The sequence below is a fragment of the Gossypium arboreum genome, chromosome 4 (genome assembly GCF_025698485.1).
Source record: "Gossypium arboreum isolate Shixiya-1 chromosome 4, ASM2569848v2, whole genome shotgun sequence".
NCBI classification, from domain to species: Eukaryota; Viridiplantae; Streptophyta; class Magnoliopsida; order Malvales; family Malvaceae; genus Gossypium; species Gossypium arboreum.
In genome coordinates, this window is record NC_069073.1 from 6,102,709 (window position 1) to 6,122,475 (window position 19,767).

The 19,767-nt window shown below is 33.8% G+C and overlaps 2 protein-coding genes across 3 annotated transcripts; one reads left to right on the forward strand and one right to left on the reverse strand.

Annotated features, from left to right (window-relative positions):
- The first annotated feature begins 1,750 nt into the window (after positions 1–1,750).
- LOC108457639 (uncharacterized) lies at positions 1,751–8,390 on the forward strand. The gene is made up of 7 exons (XM_017756696.2): positions 1,751–2,228; positions 2,725–2,872; positions 3,402–3,593; positions 4,436–4,564; positions 5,993–6,162; positions 7,009–7,139; positions 7,959–8,390. Exons 1-7 carry the CDS (start codon positions 2,018–2,020, stop codon positions 8,037–8,039), a joined length of 1,062 nt encoding a protein of 353 aa, XP_017612185.1. The 5' UTR covers positions 1,751–2,017; the 3' UTR covers positions 8,040–8,390.
- A 4,565-nt stretch (positions 8,391–12,955) lies between these two features.
- LOC108460774 (pentatricopeptide repeat-containing protein At3g59040) lies at positions 12,956–19,332 on the reverse strand. 2 transcript variants are annotated; one of them, XM_017760415.2, is made up of 8 exons: positions 19,191–19,332; positions 18,754–19,004; positions 18,327–18,615; positions 17,238–17,528; positions 16,776–17,024; positions 14,827–14,951; positions 13,921–14,019; positions 12,956–13,647 (listed from the first exon to the last, which is right to left on the reverse strand). In XM_017760415.2, the coding sequence occupies exons 2-8, from the start codon at positions 18,951–18,953 to the stop codon at positions 13,146–13,148; spliced, it is 1,755 nt and encodes a 584-aa protein (XP_017615904.1). In that variant the 5' UTR covers positions 18,954–19,004; positions 19,191–19,332; the 3' UTR covers positions 12,956–13,145. The 2 variants fall into 2 exon arrangements, with proteins under 2 accessions (XP_017615904.1, XP_052883057.1); XM_053027097.1 differs by having other exon boundaries at positions 18,754–19,231.
- Positions 19,333–19,767: the final 435 nt, after the last annotated feature.

The window sequence follows — 19,767 nt, forward strand, 5'->3', positions numbered from 1 at the left end:
ATCATGTTGATCGGTAGAATCAATTAAATGATTATCCTTTTACTTGAAGTTTGAACTGCATATTTTACTTGGATATGAAGGCTTTTATGAGATAATTATTAGTTATAATTAAAGAGATATTTTTAACTTTTAAATGAGAGTTTAAAGTTTAACAAAATGCCATTGAAGAGACTCTTGTATTAGCCTACAAATAGGTTGTTGATTGACTTCTTCATTAGTCATTTGGAGGTGTATTTATACACTCCTTGTTTAAGGATTTGTATGGAGAGATATTTGGGTAGAGTGATGTAACAATTTGAATTCAACTTTAGGGGGCTTTAGCCAATAGCTGTACCATATAAATTGTTGAATAAAATTATTTTCTAAGCGAGACTCTGCAGATGTAGAATTGATGAATCTTCAAATTGCGTTAACGATTATTGTGTGATGATTCTCTATTTACTTATATTTTTTACTCACATTTTAGATTTGTGTTTTTTTCTCTTATTACTTTGCTTTTTGTATCGACGTGTTTAAACTATTTTGTCTAAACTTTTGTTTAAACATCTATCTGAAAATTTATTTGAACATCAAATTAAATAAAACATTGTCCAAAGTTGATCTAAAACTAAAAAACTCGGCATTCCCAAATTAAAATGTATAGAGCTTTTTGCTACTTCAATAAAACAATCATAACTTAAGTTTTAAAAGCTAAATTGACACGATCCAAATTGCGTTAAAAAGATAAGAAACAACCCTACACATCCAAGTTAAAAAATCTACTTAGATATGCTTGGTTTTCGTCCAAAAATTTATCACCAAGTTTGTTAATTTTCCAAACTTTTAAAACACAATTATGCTAAGTGATTTAGGAATTCAAAATGGATGGAAACGTTGACATACATGCATGGCATACAAGTGGATTGCCACTTGGATTCTAAATTAGTAAATTTAACAAAATTTTTGAGTAATTTAATAAATAATACAAATTCCAAGATTTAAAAAGATAAAAAAATTATAGTAATTTTTTATATATAAAATTGAATATTTTATTAATGCATTGGATTTTGTAAAGATAGTTTTGAATAGGAGGGAGTGTATAATAAGAATTAAGGTAATGGAAGTGGAAGTGGAAGTGGAAGGGTAGAATTATGGATCCAAAATTTTATATATGAAAATGATGCGAGTGAAATGCAATAAAAATATGGGCGCATCATAGTTAATTACAATAAAAACACAGGATTCAACCGAATCTTTAAAATAATGCTAAACCCAAAATGATGATCCGAGCCTACCATAATTTAGCGTTTGGCGCATTAGCCGTCCGAATCAAGTCCCTCATTTTCTATGCTTTTCGTATTTTCCTTTTTATAAGTATCACTCCCATTATTATAATATGATGGAATTATTAGTGAAATATTTATTTTTATTTGTTATGATAATAAAATGATAAGTTCTCGTTATATTTAATTTTTATACAATATCTATAATAACAAAATTAGAGTTATTGGCAGGAGTCGCCTCCTCTAAAATAAATTTTTTTCATATACTTACTTTAAAATATAACTCTTTAACAAATTTTTGATTCCACTCCTGAATGTCTTTTAATTACTAGCACCTCTTTCCCAACTCATAAAATGGGCTTCAATCTTGCATTTAATTGTAGATATATTTTTAATTATTTTATTTAAAATGACATATAATATAAAAATAATATAATATTAATATTTATTACCTTTTCTAAAAGATACTTTTTATGAAATTTCAGTTATTACCAAATTTTTATCCCCTAAATTAGAAATTTTTTGTTGAAAAAAAAACTAAAAAAAATCCAATATGATGACTCAAAATGCCAATCCTTAGAACAACATAAAAATGCCGAATCTACCAAATCCATTTCGCCTAAGTAAAACGCTTTGAAAAAAAAAAAAAAAAACTAAAGAGGAAATTGGTGTCAATTTTTTTTTTTTTGGCTTTGTTACTGCATTTCTGATTTCCCCTGTTTGAAATTTTTGGTAGTTAGAGTCATCAAAAAGGAATGAAGAGATATAGGAATGGGGAAATCTGGGACTTCGAGCACGAGGTGGCGGTGGCGACGAACCGGCCGGTTATTTTAGGATTGGATGGTGGAACCACTTCTACTGTCTGCATTTGTATGCCAATTATGCCTTTCTCCGACGCCCTTCCCGACCCTCTTCCCGTTCTCGCCCGTGCCGTCGCCGGCTGCTCCAATCATAACAGCGTTGGCGGTAATTTTACCCCCTCTCTCTGGATTCTTATTTATTTATTGTTGCTTTTAAGCTTAGGGTTCTCATTTTTATTTTTCTTAGTTGGAAGCCAAAGACAAGAAAGTTTTCATGCATTTAACAGCAAATAGCTGCATATTTGAATAATTAGAGCAATGGAGGTTAACATTTTGTGAAGAAAAAAAAACAAAGGCAGTATTTTGCTTTTATTTGCAGCACTTATGTTTGATTATGTGAAACATTGAAGTTGTCTCTTCATTCTCAAAGAAATGCGTTGGAAACTTCTAAAGAACTAGTGAAAGGGAGGATTAGATAGTGCATGAAATGCGTTGTGATATTTGATTGTGGTTACACGAATTATCATTCATTTGCTGGATAAGATAAAAGCAGCACTTCACCATCTAGTTTTTGTTGTTTATTTCTTCTGTTTTTGGCTCTAAAATAGACGTTCTGTTAGTTCATGCCATTATTTTGGATGTCAATTTTCTGTACATTACAGAAACTGCGGCCAGGGAAACATTAGAGCAAGTTATGGCAGATGCACTTTCAAAATCTGGTTCTAATCGATCTGCAGTTCGAGCTGTTTGTTTAGCAGTATCTGGGGTTAACCATCCTACAGACCAACAAAGAATATTAACCTGGCTTAGGTTTGCTCTCTATTTGTAATCTTGCAGCTTGAGTATTGCAGAAGATTTGAGACTGGCATTTTGTTTATAGCTCAACATAATTGAAAAGATGCCAGAACTTGTGTGAAAACTGTCATTAACTTGGAACATATAAATGAGAACCGTCTTTAGGCTCTGAGGAGAAAACAACGTGCATTTTAAATGAAATGGAGATTCTGATTAAATTAATAGAAATTTCAGGAAAACCCATGTGATTACTTTAATGTACAATATCTTAGATGTTTGTTAAATGAGAACTGTCTTTAGATATTGATTCATTTTTTATGCCAGAATTATTGCAATATGACAATATGTACGCTTAAATGAGTTATGGATAATTTACATGTAAAAGTTTGGCAAATGCTTCATCTGTATTATTCTCACCCAAAATATTCAAATTTTGATATGATAATCATATGACCCTTTTGCTTCTCTTTTTACCTGAAGTTTGTTCTACATATGAATATGCAACTAACATTGTCATGAATCTGCAATTTGATGACTCGTATAGAGACATATTCCCCACCCAAGTAAAGCTCTATGTGCAAAATGATGCTGTGGCAGCTTTAGCTAGTGGGACAATGGGTAAGCTACATGGTTGTGTACTAATTGCTGGTACTGGAACCATTGCCTATGGATTCACAGAAGATGGCAGAGAAGCTCGAGCAGCTGGCGCTGGACCTGTCCTAGGTGATTGGGGAAGGTACATTATTGTGACTTTTAAAAAAAAAAAAGAAAAAGAAGAAAAAGATAAGCCTCCTATTTTATTGTTTATTTTGCTGTAATATTCAATTCAAGACGTTGGTTTCTACCATATGGGACTTTTTTTTGTATAAATTTTATTGATGTAAAGTGACACAAAGCTTAAGGTGTAAGGTCTTTTTTGGGAACTTAAATTTGGAGCTTAAACTTTTGAGTCTAAAATTCATTGTTTTGGCTATATTCAGTATTGGAAAACATAATTTTAAACTAGTTCAAGTACATTACTTATATCGTTAGATGGCTAATGGCTTACAAATTGGATTTGAATTGAAGCTGACACATTAAATTTATTGAAATTGATATTACGATTCTAATTCCTTTAGCAAAGGAAACTCTATTCTATAAAAAATACTGCGCTTTCTTTTCCTATAGGAATAAACTCAGCTTTACCAAAAACATTATTCAAGAATTGTTTTTTCAAAAATAAATCTTTCTTTTATCAACATGGAACCAAATGAAAACAGTCGGGTCTACTTCACTTTTCTTATTTGTGCAACAATGTTAATGCAATTATTTTCCTACACTTTTTTTTAAAAACTAAATGAACAATGATAAAGGCAACAAAGATGCTTTCTTGAGTTTTGTGTTACTGGAGGGGAACACCGAGTTCAAGATAAATCTCTTGATAAGAAGAAAGAAGTTCAGCCTTTAAAGGAATCTAGTAGAAACTTTGTTCAATCTTGTTACTGGCGTTGTTGGACGATATGTTGCTAATTGTTTCTTTTTTTCTTTTTTGCCTACTAGTATGACTTGTTACTTATGTGCTCATTTCTTTACATGCAGTGGATATGGAATAGCTGCGCTGGCACTAACTGCTGTAATTAGAGCTCATGACGGTCGTGGACCACATACGATGCTTACATCTACCATTCTGCAGACACTTGGTCTCTCTTCCGCTGATGAACTAATTGGGTATTTTTTCTAATTGATGTAAACGGTTACTTATTTTGAGAAATTATTTCCCTTCATTATGTATGGCTTAATGCTTGAAGATATGGCTAATAATTGCCTCCTAGAATGTCTTTGCTGTTTGGGATGAAAATTAAAGGATTCAAATAAATCTGAAAACTGGTTCACAAGGAGCTTATTATTTTGGGAAATTGCACTATTCAGTTGTCTCCTTTTAAGGTTGGTTTATATTTCATCCATAACCTTTTAAATTTAACATTATACTTCATGACCTTTCTTATGTGTGTCAATATCATCCTTTCATTAGTTAAAAGTAAGAAGTCAACAAAAAGACCATGTAAACTAGATGAGTCATGCTGTATAGCAAATTTTTGTCAGGAAAAAATTATGTAAATAGCACTTATCAGTCTGTGATCTTTCCACTGAATTTCATTTTCATTATTATTATTATTATTATTTCATCATATTCATTTTTCTGCTATCTTTCTCTATGCTCCTTCACTTTTACTTAAATCTCCAAAATTCCTTCCAGTATTTTAAAACGCATATTTTTGTTATGATAAACTTCTTTTTTTTTTTTTGGAACAGTTGTTATGATAAAGGGATGCATGTTAATAATCTGGATTTGTCTTTTCTCTGGCCATTGTTTTTTGGGTTACTTGCCACGAATGTTATCATAAGCGTTTTTTCCCTATGGAAACTTCCTTACAATTTCTAATGCAGTCAGTCAGGTGAGTTGCATTGAACCGTGCATACCTGCAACTGGAAACTGTTGAAATGGAACTGAAAAAGAGTCATTAATAACTAGTGTAATTTACCCCAATATTTTTTAAATTGGAAAATGATTGATGAATTGAAACTGCAAAAAGAGTCATGGTTGAAGGTTGTGCTTGGGGCAATGGTCTAGTATTTACTTGTTATCTGCTTGGTCACGGGTCAAACCTTGAAAACAACCTCTCAGTACAAACAGGGGAAAGGCTGCAAACATCAGGACCTTCGCCAAGCCCTACTTATAGTGTGAGCCTTGTGCTTTGGCTACACCCTTTTTTCTTTCCCACAGTTGCATATAGGGCCATTTTTGTCAACTTTCTAATGGTTAATAATAGAAGGATGATATTATTATAGAAGGTTATTGGGTGCTATTTCACCTAAAAGGTCATGGATGAAATGGAACTAGTTTTAAAAGTTCATAAATGATGGATTCAGTTGTCCTATTTAATTCATGTATAAGACCTTTCTCTATTCTCTCAACACTAGATTGGCATGTGGCAAACTTATTTTCCCTTCTCACAAGTTCTGAAACTTGAGAAATAGTTAGTGTCACAAACTTGTTACATCAACTGAAGACTGGGCTAGATTGATATAATTAAGTTTCATGGTCTTGTTATCAATAAATGTTGAATTTCATTTGTTATTCTGTTATTGTTTTAGGTGGACCTATGCAGATCCATCCTGGGCTCGCATCGCCGCACTTGTCCCAGTTGTTGTCTCTTGTGCAGAGGCTGGTGATGAAGTTGCAAATAAGATTTTGAAAGAGGCAGTTCAAGAGTTAGCTTTAAGTGTGAAAGCTGTTGTTCAGAGACTTGGCCTGTGCGGTGCAGGTTGGCATATCAAGCAAAATCCAAAATAGAGACCTTTTTTTGGACTATTCTTATATTTAGAAGCAAAGAATTCTTTGTAGTGTCAGATAGTGCATCATTGCTTAAATTTAGCGCAAAGATATTTTACTCTTGCAGAAAATCTGAATATATGGAGAACATAGGATTATTTGCTATACCTTTCAGACATAGTCAAATTAGATTAAACTTTTTAGGCCTCAATGAGATATCATGCAGTTATTATGAAACACAAAATAAAGGATCTATTCTATCCCCTTGACAAAAATGATTGGTCTTTGAATAGAATATTCGATTAGATTATTTTACAAGGGCCATCATCCAATGCTCATCTTGTGCTTAAAAGTGTTCAGCTGCAACTTGAAGCTCTAGTATCTGCTTTCTTTTGTTTATAACCTTGCAATGACCACTCTTTTAGGTCACAAACTTTGACAAGATCATTTTGACACTGCAAAGCATCTTCTTAAAATTTATGGGCCATTTATATAGTTGTTGAATCTTAATCTACTTTGCTCACTTCATGTGATTCCAAGTCATAACATTAAAAAGTTATATTCTTTTTCTTTTTATTTAATTCCTTTTATTTCTATGGCATAAATTGTTTTGCTTGTTTGAATAAGCATTTAAACAAATATGTGGTCCATTCTTATGCTTACTACTTGCTAGTATCAGGATCATTAGAGCTAATTTGTTCTTGCAAACAGCAGATTATGGACTTTACTTTTTGAGCAATAATGTATAACTTGGATATCTGTTCCTTGATAGCTTTGCCACAGATTGATTAGATTATGGCTACTGAATTTCTGTATTTCTATGCATCTACCCTTGCAGATAGAAAAAATTCCTTCCCTCTTGTTATGGTTGGTGGTGTTCTTGAAGCAAACCAGAGGTGGGACATAGGAAGAGAAGTCATGGACTTTATCTCCAAAGACTATCCTGGGGCCCATCCTATTAGGCCTAAGGTAAGAATAATTTAATATAGTCCAAGTGCTTGTTACAATTGCCTTCCACATTCTTATATTTGAACCACTGTTATTTTCTTTTTGGTCACTTCATTGACAAAAATAATCACATGTTCTTTCTACTAACCTTAGCAGAGTGGAAATCAAAAGGAGATGCAAAATGCGAAAACTGATGTTTAGGAATAAATATCAGAGTTATGATTGGAACATGACATCAAAATATACGAGAAGATAAGATAAATGAATGGAAAAATGCTCCTGCTTGAGTGGGTCTATTGGCTGGCCTACACCTTCAGACTACTACTTTTGTCTGATAACTAATTGTCAATGGCAAGTACAGTCTTATTTGTTATGCCCTGACATGGTTTTGGGATGGGGCAGGTTTAGGCTGGTCTGCCTGCATATAACTTTTCATCCTACACCGATCGATTATATGCTGATTCCAAGATAATCGGTCTCCCTTTGAGTCATTGCTCTATTCATATTAATCCTTTCAACCTATCCTATAGTCTAATGCTATTTTGCTTCGACTTTTCAGTTTGGTTGAAGTACCTTTGTCCGACACCCTTGATTCAACACTCACACCTGAGGCCAAGTAACATAGGTCTATTGTCTTTAGAAGAGTGTCCCTAAATATCATAGATGACAGGCTGGCAAATGGTAGTTCTTTAATGCAAGGGATGGGTAGGATGGAGGTCCTCCTGGTTTAATGCTGAGTGGTTATCGTCATTAGCATTCTTTACGCAAATGCTAAATAAATACATCGTTTTACAAATACCACAACCTACCTTTTAACTGCTTTTCTTGTATGCATTTCAGGTGGAGCCTGCAGTTGGAGCAGCGTTGCTAGCGTTGAATGAATTCATGAAAGAATGTGTTCAAGAAGCATACAGAAGATGATCATTCATAATTCAGAATTCAACTGTACAGCAACAAGAATAAACTGAAAGGGACACTAGAAACCAAGTGATTAAGGGCATTAAGCATATACGTGTTTTCCTGGTGTAGTAGCATTAGGCATTGTACGAGTCCACTGGCATACGGTAGATTTCGTTGTTGATTTCAGGAATCTGATAGCTACTCTGTATAACAGCTGCTATTCCATGTGAGGTGTAAAACTATATAAATATAAAATTATAGAGGAGCAGTGGATTCATGCGCTGCAATGGCTAAAGGTGAAGCCAATGATTTGTTTCTGTGGGAATTTCAATTGTTTGAAATGCAATGGCTATTTGTGAGTCTCATATAAAACCCTCTTATCTCAAAATTTAAACATTGCAAAATTTTTTGTTGCAGTCAACTAGCCACTGGTATAGTGATAAACTAACATGCAATGTTTAAATTCTTGTTAATGCCAAGTCTTAGTATTTAAACTTGGGCAATCTTAAAAATATAGGTTAAATTTTGTTATTAATCTTTTTATTATCCATAAGTTATGGATTTTATTTTTATACTATAATTTGGTCTTTTTAATTTCTGTGCTTTTCGAATTTTAGAATTTTAGTATTTATCTAAACAAGAATGATAAATTCATTAGGTCAAATTATGTTATTAGTATTGCATTATGTGTAAGTTGTGGATTTAGTTTACATTTTCAAATTTGATTATTTTAGTTCATATATTTTTCGATTCAAATGGTAGCAAATAAATCTATTAAGTAAAATGATGGTTTTTTTTAATATTATGTGGAAATAGTAAGTTGACATATTATTATATACGTGATAATATTGCCACACATGATTTTCGAAATAACAAAATTTAACTTAACTAACGATTTAAGGCTATTATTTGATTAGGACTCAAACTTTAAAATTCAAAAGATATAAAAATTAAAAATATCAAAATAGAGTACACGGACTAAATTTGTAACTTAAGACACATTACAGAATTAATAGCAAAATTTATATATATATATATATATATATACATATATATAATGATATAGAAATTAAAATATCAAATTTAGACTACAAATCACAATTACTAAATTTGTAACTTAAACTTAATACAAGAATTATTAATAGCAATTTTTTTAAAATAATGATAATAATAACGAGAATTCATCTCACACAATTTGTGGGTTAAAACAATTTTTTAAATAATAACATTATTAAAAATAAAAGGATAAATTAAGATTTTAAAACTTATAAGTGGTTAATTATTTTTAGTGGTAATTAATTTTTTATGAAAATGGTAATTTAATTATAGTAAGTAAGCTTATTGAATTTTAATTTTTCGATAATTAAATAAAGTCACATCAAACTTATATGTGGGTAAACATGTGTGAGTGTGCAAATAACATTGAATGTAGGTAATGGAATTGTGGATTATTTCCTTCTGATAGTGGATATGAGTTTGTTAACTCTATCTTTCTCTAAGGCCAATCACTCTGGCCAAGTTAAGTCATGTCAATCATCTAACAATGGAAAAGAAGTCATTGCCGCCGCAGACACCACCACCATCAATAGCACCGACCATTGTTGGATATATGGCTTGAGAGTTGTGGTAATAGAATTTGCATCATATAATACCAAAAGTTGGGAACCAAATTTGGTGTGATTGCATGTTGTTGTAGCCTGTCCTATGCTACTATTATGAATTGTGTTGAAACCTTACCCTTCATTTTTTGGGTAGTCAAAGATGATACCACTTGTCACGGGGCTAGATCTTTCGTCCATGATCCGTGTGGCCTTAAGCGATCCAAACTTGCCTAAATCAGCCTTTACTCAAGTGAAGATTCCTTAAGAACTCATCCAAGGCACCAAATTGAAGAGCGGAAGTGATTTATGACAAAAGGAGCAACCAAAAGAACAACAGAAAAGACGCACACAAAGTGTTTGAGTAAATGCTCTTTATTCTCTTATTCACAAAGAATAATGAAATAAGGAATAGAGTGAGTACAAATGAGGGGGAGACTCTCTATTTATAGTTGAGCTCCCCCAAAATCGATGGTCAAGATACATTTACATCGACGGACGAGATTAATCATATCCCACGATTTAAGAGATTTACAAGATATGCCATATCAAATCTAATCTAATCTTTACAAGATATGATTCCCTCTGTCTTCTAAGATTAGTTACCAAATTAGCCTAAGTTGTCATATCTTCGTTATCGGGGCAACCAAGCTTCAATCTGATAGGCTTCTCCTCAGGCCAGTTCTTGTGGGCGAAATTATCCCCATCTAAACAACAAACCTCCATCGGATGCATTTGATGCGATGGTCACGAGCTCTGAACTGTGACCCGTGACATTTCCCCCCACCCATTCTCGCAACGTCCTCATTGCGACTTCCGAATGGCACTGACTTGATTCACGGTCTCGTCTCGATTCCTTAGCTTTCCTCTTCCTTCAAGACTTTTGCCTTGACTTACGTCGATTCTTAACTCGAACCATCCTACTTGTTTGTACATCTCGACAACAAGAAGTTATGTCCCTCTCTTGCTCACATTCTAACTTGACTAGAATAGAATCCTCTTGATTCACAACACTTGGCTTCGCTTTGTTCACAATCTCTCGGCCACTTTGCTCAATAACTTCGAAAGGACCCCTACGTTCTTGCCAAGTCAACAAGTTAGAATGCAACACATTATCGAAGTGTTCGGAATGTACCTTTGCATTTATTCAGGTCACCTGTCCCACTTGCATCGTTTCTTTCCCCTTGAAGTTCGATGCATCACCCACATCTCTCATAGGTGGAAGCCTCGTCGATGACTCGGCCAACTCCGACGTTTCACTCAACTTTAGCCTCATTGGTCCCAGCTTCACTATTTTCATCGCAATTTCTTCTTCTAAGTTGGATTACAAACTCACCTCTTCCTTGGGTGGAAGCCCCTCCGACGACTCACCAAGCTCGAACGTTGCCTTTTTTTTTACTATGTCTTGCTTTGGACAGTTCCGCAACTCATGCGGACTACAGCACAAAAAGCACTTTACTCGCTTCTTTTTTCTCCTCTTTGTCCTCTTTTCTTCAACTTTTCCCTTGCTTGAACCAAGCTTCTTGGGCTCATTGTCTGCTTTATCGTTCCCTTCGATGACAGACTTCATTGGACACTTCCGCAACCTATGTGGACCATGACATAAGAAGCACTCCACTGGCTTATTCTCGTTTTCGGCCTCACTGGCTTCGACACCCCTTGCGCTCGAACCAAGTACCAAGGCCTTACCCACCGGCTTCTTCTTAAACGCGGATTTCTTCAAACATTTCTTCAACATGTGTGGACCGTTACAGAAAAAAACATTTCAGCTTGTCCCTTTTCCTCTTGGGTTTCTTCTTCCCAACTCGTGGTTTCCCATTACCACCATTGTCGCCGTTGCCATTACCATCAACATTGTCTTCCTTGTGATCCTTTTCATGTACGCCCCTTTCCTCAGACTTGGAAGACCCAAACTTGTCTTTCCCTAGACCAAGCTTAACCATGGATTCCGCTACCGTCATGGCTTCCGATAGCTTTTGGACACCTCTTTGTTCCACCTCCTGTTTAACCCACGGTTTCAATCTCTCTTTAAAAGCAAGCAATGTTTCTTTCTCGGTCACATCTAAAAATTGGAGCATGAATTCATTGAACTCTCGAACATACTCCCCACTATGCCCCGTTGCGTTCTACCTTGTAACTTTGCCCGAGCTTCTTCCTTGGCAAACTCTGGGTAAAACTGTCCCTTCAACTCACATTGGAAGTCTTGCCACGACCCAATCTCACTTTGCCTTTTATCTGTGGTTCTAGCCCGCCACCATAAAAACACAATATCAATAAGAAACATTGAAGCAGTATTTACCTTAACCGCATCATCCGTGATGCCTTTGGCACGTAAGTAGTTTTCCATCCTCTACAAGAAATTGTCCACATTGCATGCAGACCTTGTCCCTACAAACTCTTTCGGCTTCGGGACATCCTCATTATTGAGTGCTACACTTGCCACTCATTTCCTCACGGCTGCTAGGCACATCAAACATCAAACATCTACAACTTACATTACAATACCACAACTTACATTACAATACCACGTACATGAAACAACAAAGGCTTTATTAGGGAGGGATTGTTATGTTATTAGCAATTTTCTTCTTTTTTTTTCATCTTGTCATCTGATGATTTTTGTATTCATGTTATGTTCATATATATTTTTTGTCATATATAATAGGTTTTTATTTATTTAACTTTTGATTCGTTAATAATTTTTGTTATATAGATTTAACATTTTGTTGGATCTCATTTTTTCATTTAAACTTTGAATTTTATTTATTTATTTTTAAATTTGGTAAAGTCCAAAAATCAAATGAAGAATTTACTAAAAGTTAAACACTCTCTTCAGCCACAAGGAGCAACTTTTGGTAAACATGGCAATGGATTAAGATTGAAGGATTAAAAGTAATCATGGTATCGGTTCAGTTGGATAAGATTTTTTGAATTTTTCTAACTGTTCATCATAATCCAGTTCAATTTGGTTCTCTATTTTTATATTAATTTTTTTATTTTGGGTTTTTAACTTATTTTGATAAAATTAATTTTACTTTATGACTTTGGGATATTATTTAGCAACATAATTATAAACTAAATAAAATAAATTTTAATTCAGTTTCAGATAACCACGATATTTGAATTAACATTCTATAAACTGTCCAATCACTTTGATTTGAGTCGATTTGATCTTTGATTAAAAGGGACCAAGAAAACCAATTTTAGGCTCCAATTTTTTTCTTTTATCTTGAAGGGCAGGAGGTTCAAGCATCTGCCAAATATAAATAATTCCAGCTGGAATTGGAAAACGAAAACCCTGATGAAATTGAAGTCAAGAACAATAGAGATACAATCATATAATTATAACTTGCTACGTATAACAACTCTGATATTCGGCCAAAAAATTCTACATTAACTGTGATATATATTTTCATGGCTGAGTATACTACCAGTAAACAAAATTCCAGGCTTTACATATCAAAGAGTATCCCAGTATGTATAAATTGCTTGCTTTTCTTGATAACAATCACTGCTTAAGAAACTATAATCAACCCGTTTTTTCATACAATATGGCCTCCTCTATATGATCATTGTTATCTTCTTCATCAAGAAGCCTCGAAAATCCATTCACCTTAGTCTCCATGCACCCTACAAGTTGTTTTGCCTCCTTTTGTTCATCTGCAGTTGTTGCCAAAGACAAAAGGATTTTTTTCGCTTTCTGATCGGGTGGAACACCATAAGATCCCATTTCTTTGTACCAAACAACAGCACTACCAAAATCCCTATTCTTTCCGTATGCATCCATGAGAGTTGTGAAGATGGTTTGATTTGCTTTGATACCGCTTAATCGCATTTCTTCATATGTCTCCATCATCTTCTCGAGATTATTTACCTTAGCATACCCTTTCATCAGCGTCCCGTATGTGACAATATTGGGTTTAAGTCCATCTCGTTTCAGTCTCGTGAAGAATTTTTCAGCACCCTCCATATCAGATGCATTGACATAAGCTGATAGCATAGTTGTATAAGAACAAATGTCAGGGGTATATCTGCAAAGAAAAAGTTAATTTCGATGTTTCAGCACTGAATCAATCGTAAATGTTACTGCTTTGAAAGGATAAAAGCCATGAGTAAACCATCTTAAACTCGGTAATCCTAGTAAACTATGTCAATTAGAAAGATAATCTAAAATCTCATTCCTAAAGCTAGGGTCTAAAGTAACTTTCTTTCCTTTTTGCATGAAACAAATAGAGCTTCAACCAGAGACCATTCATTAGGAAAAGCCATAGTAGTTGCTTGATTTTCAAATTATAACACTTTACCTGTCTCGTCTCATGCTTTTGAAAACAGTCCGAGCTTGCTCCAACATTCCCGAAATTGCAAATGCATCAAGCAAAATATTATAAGACTTATGGGTAGGCCTGAAAAGGAGACAATAGGATAGCACTAAGATATCCGCGATAATAATTAGCATCAACTTTGGCAGAATGAATATACAGCTTCCAAATAGCTAGCCACAAACTCCACAGTCAATTAATGAAGGAAAACCCAGAAAACTGATATATCTAAATTAAACCACAAAAAAAGATTAATGATTTTCCATTACATGTTAGTTGCATACTCAAGTCAGCATTATGCACCACCTACATCGGCTTTATCCCGTTCATTCACCTACCCATATTCAGGAGGATGTCCACTGAATCCATCAAATATATGAAGCTAGCATGAAGCCCAAGCCATAAAAACTATAAAAATTGATGACAAAACTATCCTATCAGGGGTAAAGCTGGGATAAGCAAGAATAGATGATCACCTAGGCCATTGGTAAAATGTTGCCCTAGATTTAAGTCACAAAATAAGACGTTTGGTTTGTGTCACATCTAATTACTAATTCAACCATCCAGGTAGAATCTAACAGCCCAATGAACTACCTGGAACACTTAATAACCAGATAAAAGCAACTACTTTGTGTCAACTGTTTTAAGGGGTCAAAATGTATTTTGGTGCAAGTGGACTGGCTAAGATGTAGGGGTGAGTTGAATCTAGACCTTAAATCCTCCCATGGTAGGTTAACAACCAAATAAGTCATATTAATCTATTAATAGGTTAACAACCATAGCTGATGAGAACATTAACTCTACAATGGAGAGGGCAAGAAAACTTAACTAACTGCATTAATTTCTAACCACTGTGGCTTCAAATTGAATATACAAGTTGAACTTACACACCTGATTCCAGCATCCAACATTTCCTCAAAAACAGCCAATGCTTCCTCTTCCCTCCTGGCTTTGCCATAAGCATTAATGAGCAAGGCATAACTCACCACGTCAGGGTGAAGACCAGCTCTTTGCATCTAAAATAAAGTTACTACAAACCGTTACATAACTATTATCATCAAAATATTCAGAGAGAGACAGCAAGAAGCTAAAAAATCAAACACTGGTTTGACTGTATGACAACATGAAACAGTTTGGTGTCTGTTAGCACACATGCTTCTTGTGAATGCATACTGAAGAATAAGTTGTTTTTTTTTCACATAAAGATGTATGGAACTTTTACAGAATGCATCCGAAATAGATGTGAGGCAAACCAAACATGTCTTATATTTCATATGTAGTATAGAAATGTGATTGCCTACACAGGCACTTTGAAAGGGCTATAGATTTTTTATACATCAACACACAAATATATGAATGCAAAATCAACAAAAAAAAAATAAAGGAACACGTGCCACTTCTAAAAACAAATATTTTCTGTTGCATGTAAACACAAGTTATACGATGTACAAAATGATAAGATTAGCTGTTGACAGCATTTTAAGAGAGAACGAAGCAAAATTTAACTACTTCACTAGAGGGAATAAACAACTAATCTTTCAGGTATTAATTTGCAGTGTATTGAACATTAAAAAAATCAATAACTAATTGAAATGATTTTTAATTTGAATAACTAGTGTAATTACTTATTGCACAACCAGGTCTAATTATTCCAATAATACCTCTTAAAGTTAATAAACTAATATCCGTTTCTACCCCTAGCAAGCTACACACTCAAGCCCCAATATATTTGCTCCGATAGATATTACATCTTCCAATGCCTTCTCAAAAATATTCAACCTTGACAGCCACCCTAGACACCTTATTCCACAATTCAAACCCTAAAATGTGTACTCTTTACAGGATAATCCATTGGAAAGAATTCATGTAAGTTCCAAGTGAATCTATCTTATTCCAAGACAAAAGTATGATGACAAGAACTTTACCAACTAAAGGAAATTGTAGGTTATAACAACCTCAAAATTTAGAAACCTAACATAGACCAAATAAGATCAGATGCACATAGGAGTTTTCCTACCTCAAATAAATAGAACCACCAAAGAAAATCAGACAATCCTTTTAACAGATGCACATAGGTCTTGGTTAGGGACTTTAGACTGAATAGAGAGAAATGAAAAATGATTCCAACATAGACTCTGCTTTAAATAATGTTTTATTGCAAAAATTCTAAACATTTGTAATGGCCTTCATTTGTTTATGTGCAACTCAGTTTTTAGTTTCTACATTTAGACTACAAATTTAGTTAAAGTACCTAAACCAATTGGCAATAAATGGAGGTCAAACTTTAACATAAGACCATAGGAAACCCAATATTTAATAGATGTGGGATAACACCACTTAACACTCCCTTCAATTGCAGTTCATAGGACTTAATACATGGACAACCTTATTAGCGATCGTCAACTACACTCGTGGTTAGACATGAAGACCAACATAGCAGACCTGGATTTAGATACCATGCTAAGCAATAAATGAAGGGGCCAACTTAACATAAGACCACATGAAAATACTTAACAGATGTGGGATGCAACCACTTTCGTGCAAGGAAATGTTAGCATGGGACTGATGATTAAACACAACTATCAGTCAAGATGATCAAAACAAGATCTATATACTACCCTCAATTGAGACCACACTGAAAAACTCTTCCATGTACTCAAGGATATGGTGAACAAAGCAGAATGATATGGAAAATAAAACTAGAGTTATTTTATGATATTAGAATCAATGCAACTTATGTGTTCCTATAAAAGATTTCTTTCCAAAACAGTATGACCACAACCACCTACTATAATGCATAAACATGAAAAGTATAGGTCAGACAATGCCTAAAATTGTACCTGATCATATATCTTTGACACTTCCTTGTAATTAGTTTCAAATGACATAAGACTATTGTAAGTGACTGTGGATTGCTTAACTCCTCGTTCAGCCATCAGCGCAAATAGTTTACGGGCCTTCTCATAACTCCCAGCCTTCTTATACATATAAATCATCATGTGAAACATTTTTTGGTCAGGCTTCAAAGGATATTTTTCCTTCTCCAAAAGTGTCTCAAAAACTTCTTCGGCTTCCTTAAATTTGTTCCCCTAATAAGATATTGAAAGATCAATACTCAGATAAAAGCCAAGAAAATTTTATAATTTAATGAAAACAAGGACAAAGCCAACCTCTACCAGAAATAAAAAAAGTCTCTCTACCAATAGCATCAAGTGGATGATCATTTAATGATCTCTAAGTTAATGTTGTTAAGAAAGAAAATTTTATAAAAAATAGAACAAGGTTTTGAGGAATCAGACTACCTCAACTAGTATTTTAAGTATTATTTGATATGTCACAGCAGAAGGTTCAGGGCCTGAAGACTGCATCCTTCTAAAAATGGCTTCAGCATTATTGTATCGACCTCCTTTCCCATAAGCCTCCATAAGAGCAGTATGTGATACAACACTTGGTACATAACACTTTTTATTCATAAAGCTCAAAATTTTCTCAGCCTTGTTAAAGTCCCCTTGCTTTCCGTATGCTGTTATAAGCATCAGGAAGTCCATTTCACTGAAGTCCCACCAGCTCTGACCTCGAAGCCACTCAAGAATCTATAGGATCAAAATGGTTAGCATATCATGTAATGAGCAATTATAACATAAAAATCACACAGAATTCCCATATTTACACAAGTTATAATTCAAAAGATCTAGTCTACTTTTAAACAAAAACCTTTTTAAAAAATATTATTTTCTCTTTGTTGCAAACTAAGAACATAAAACAGTCTGCAAGAATCCCAAGGTTCAGTTAGTTTTCAAAAGTTTGTGGTTGCCTTTCTGTATGATACAAGTTTCTGGTATATTATCCTTGTTCTTTTCCCCCTTCATCCCTGTGTGTTTGTTTCTACTTTGATCAGAAGAACAGCAATAAAAAAAAATTAATTTGGATCAAATGCAACTCGGAAAAATTTTCTAAAAGTACAAACGACCATAACAATTCTAGATCTAGTTAACAAATGCCACATTGTTGAACCAAAACTATTCATGAATGCATTTATTTATGCCTTAAATTTTGGTTATAGTTTTTACATGTTCACCTCTTCATCAGATAAAATGTGTGCATTTTTGTACTAAAATGACAAGACTATCATACTGGGACTACTTAAAATTTACTAGCTATCAACAAAATAATCCATGAGGGCTGGTAAAACAAAATTCAATGGTTTTTCCTTTGTTTTCCATTTGAGCCATATCAGGTGAGAAGCATATGTTAAATAGATAACCAAAACTACCCCAAAACCTAGAGCCTATTTATTGGAAAAAGGAACATGATAATTAGCTAATGTTAAAGCTAAAGCAGATAAGGCTCATAACATCCATACATGCATACACATAACTAATGAAAGATACCTCACTAACATAGTGCCATTTTTTCATCTGCTTAAATCTAACCAAAGTGCCTAAAACCAAGTCTTTAGAAAGAGATTGGTCATTTGTCCGTTGGCGTCTAAGTACTGTAGAAGCAGAACCTGTGTCCTCAATTTCCTGCATTAGTCTCCTCCAGCTCTTCTGTTTAGCTTCATCAGCTGCATCTTTGAAATGTTCCACTTTCTTCCTCTTCTTAAAAAACTTTCTTGGAGCCAACATTCCCATTGAGATTACTCCAACTAAAGGATTATTACCATCTATTTTGAGCAACCTGTTAAAAAAATACCCCCACAGAAGAGTTCAACCCAAATGAAAAACAAGGCACTACAACAAATGGAATCGCAAGTAAAGTAAAAGAAAAGAAAAAAAGAAATGGGTAGTGATTAAAATGAGAAGAAAAAAAAAGGACCTTGGGGATTGTCCAACTCTAAGAATTGCATGTTTAGTAGAGAAATAAAGCTTTGGTGGAAGAGGGTTTGCCACAAGAGTTGTGGGAAATGATAGTCGGGAATTCAGGGGCATGGCGGAAACCAGTGGCGAGCGTCTGAAGAAGTTTTGGTGAAGCCCGGAGCCATATATAGAAGAAGAAGAAGAATGGGATGCCTCCATTACTGCTCGTCGACTAAAGAGGTGGAACAAAGATAGAAGTACAAACAATCTCTACATAAAAATGGTTAGATATTTTGAGGGAAACATGAAATTTGGGATATATCCATCTCTATTTTAATATAAATAAATAAACCAAAAAATTATATTACAAGATATGCAACTTGTATTAATTTGTTTCAACTTTATAATTTCTTCAAATTTATTTCGGAAGTTAATAAAAGGGAGAATTATCCATACCAAGATTTTCAATTAGTACCCTCTATCCAATTCACCATCTCTTCCTATATTATTTTTGCCTTCATTTTTTATTTAAAATATGTTCTATTTTCTCTAAAAACCGTATTAGCTTTTTTTTTGGTTAGTTTTTGTCTTTACTTGACTTTTCGATTGTAAATGCTAAAATTACCAATGTAGCGTGCGTAGCTTGAAATCATTATTGGAGGATTTTGTCAAAATTGAGCAATATAATATTGAGGGTGAAGTTTGAGTTCGTGAGGGATGAGAAAGAAGATGACTATTTAAGTGCTAGTTTTCGGACATTACTAATGCACTGGAATTTATTGGGCCTTTTAATTGTGTCCAATTAATTAATTAAAATATATCATCATAACAACTTGACGATAATAGGCTAAAGTGCATTATTAACAATTGATTAAGATGATTTATATTTAGCTTATTTCTATAACTTTTTAGTGAATGTCTATTTATATTTCTCTCCTATTGGGGTATTCTTAAAGATAGTAGCAAGTTAAAAAGTATTTTTTATTAAAAATGAAGATGGGTGAAAATAATAAAAGTTTTAAAATATAAAAAC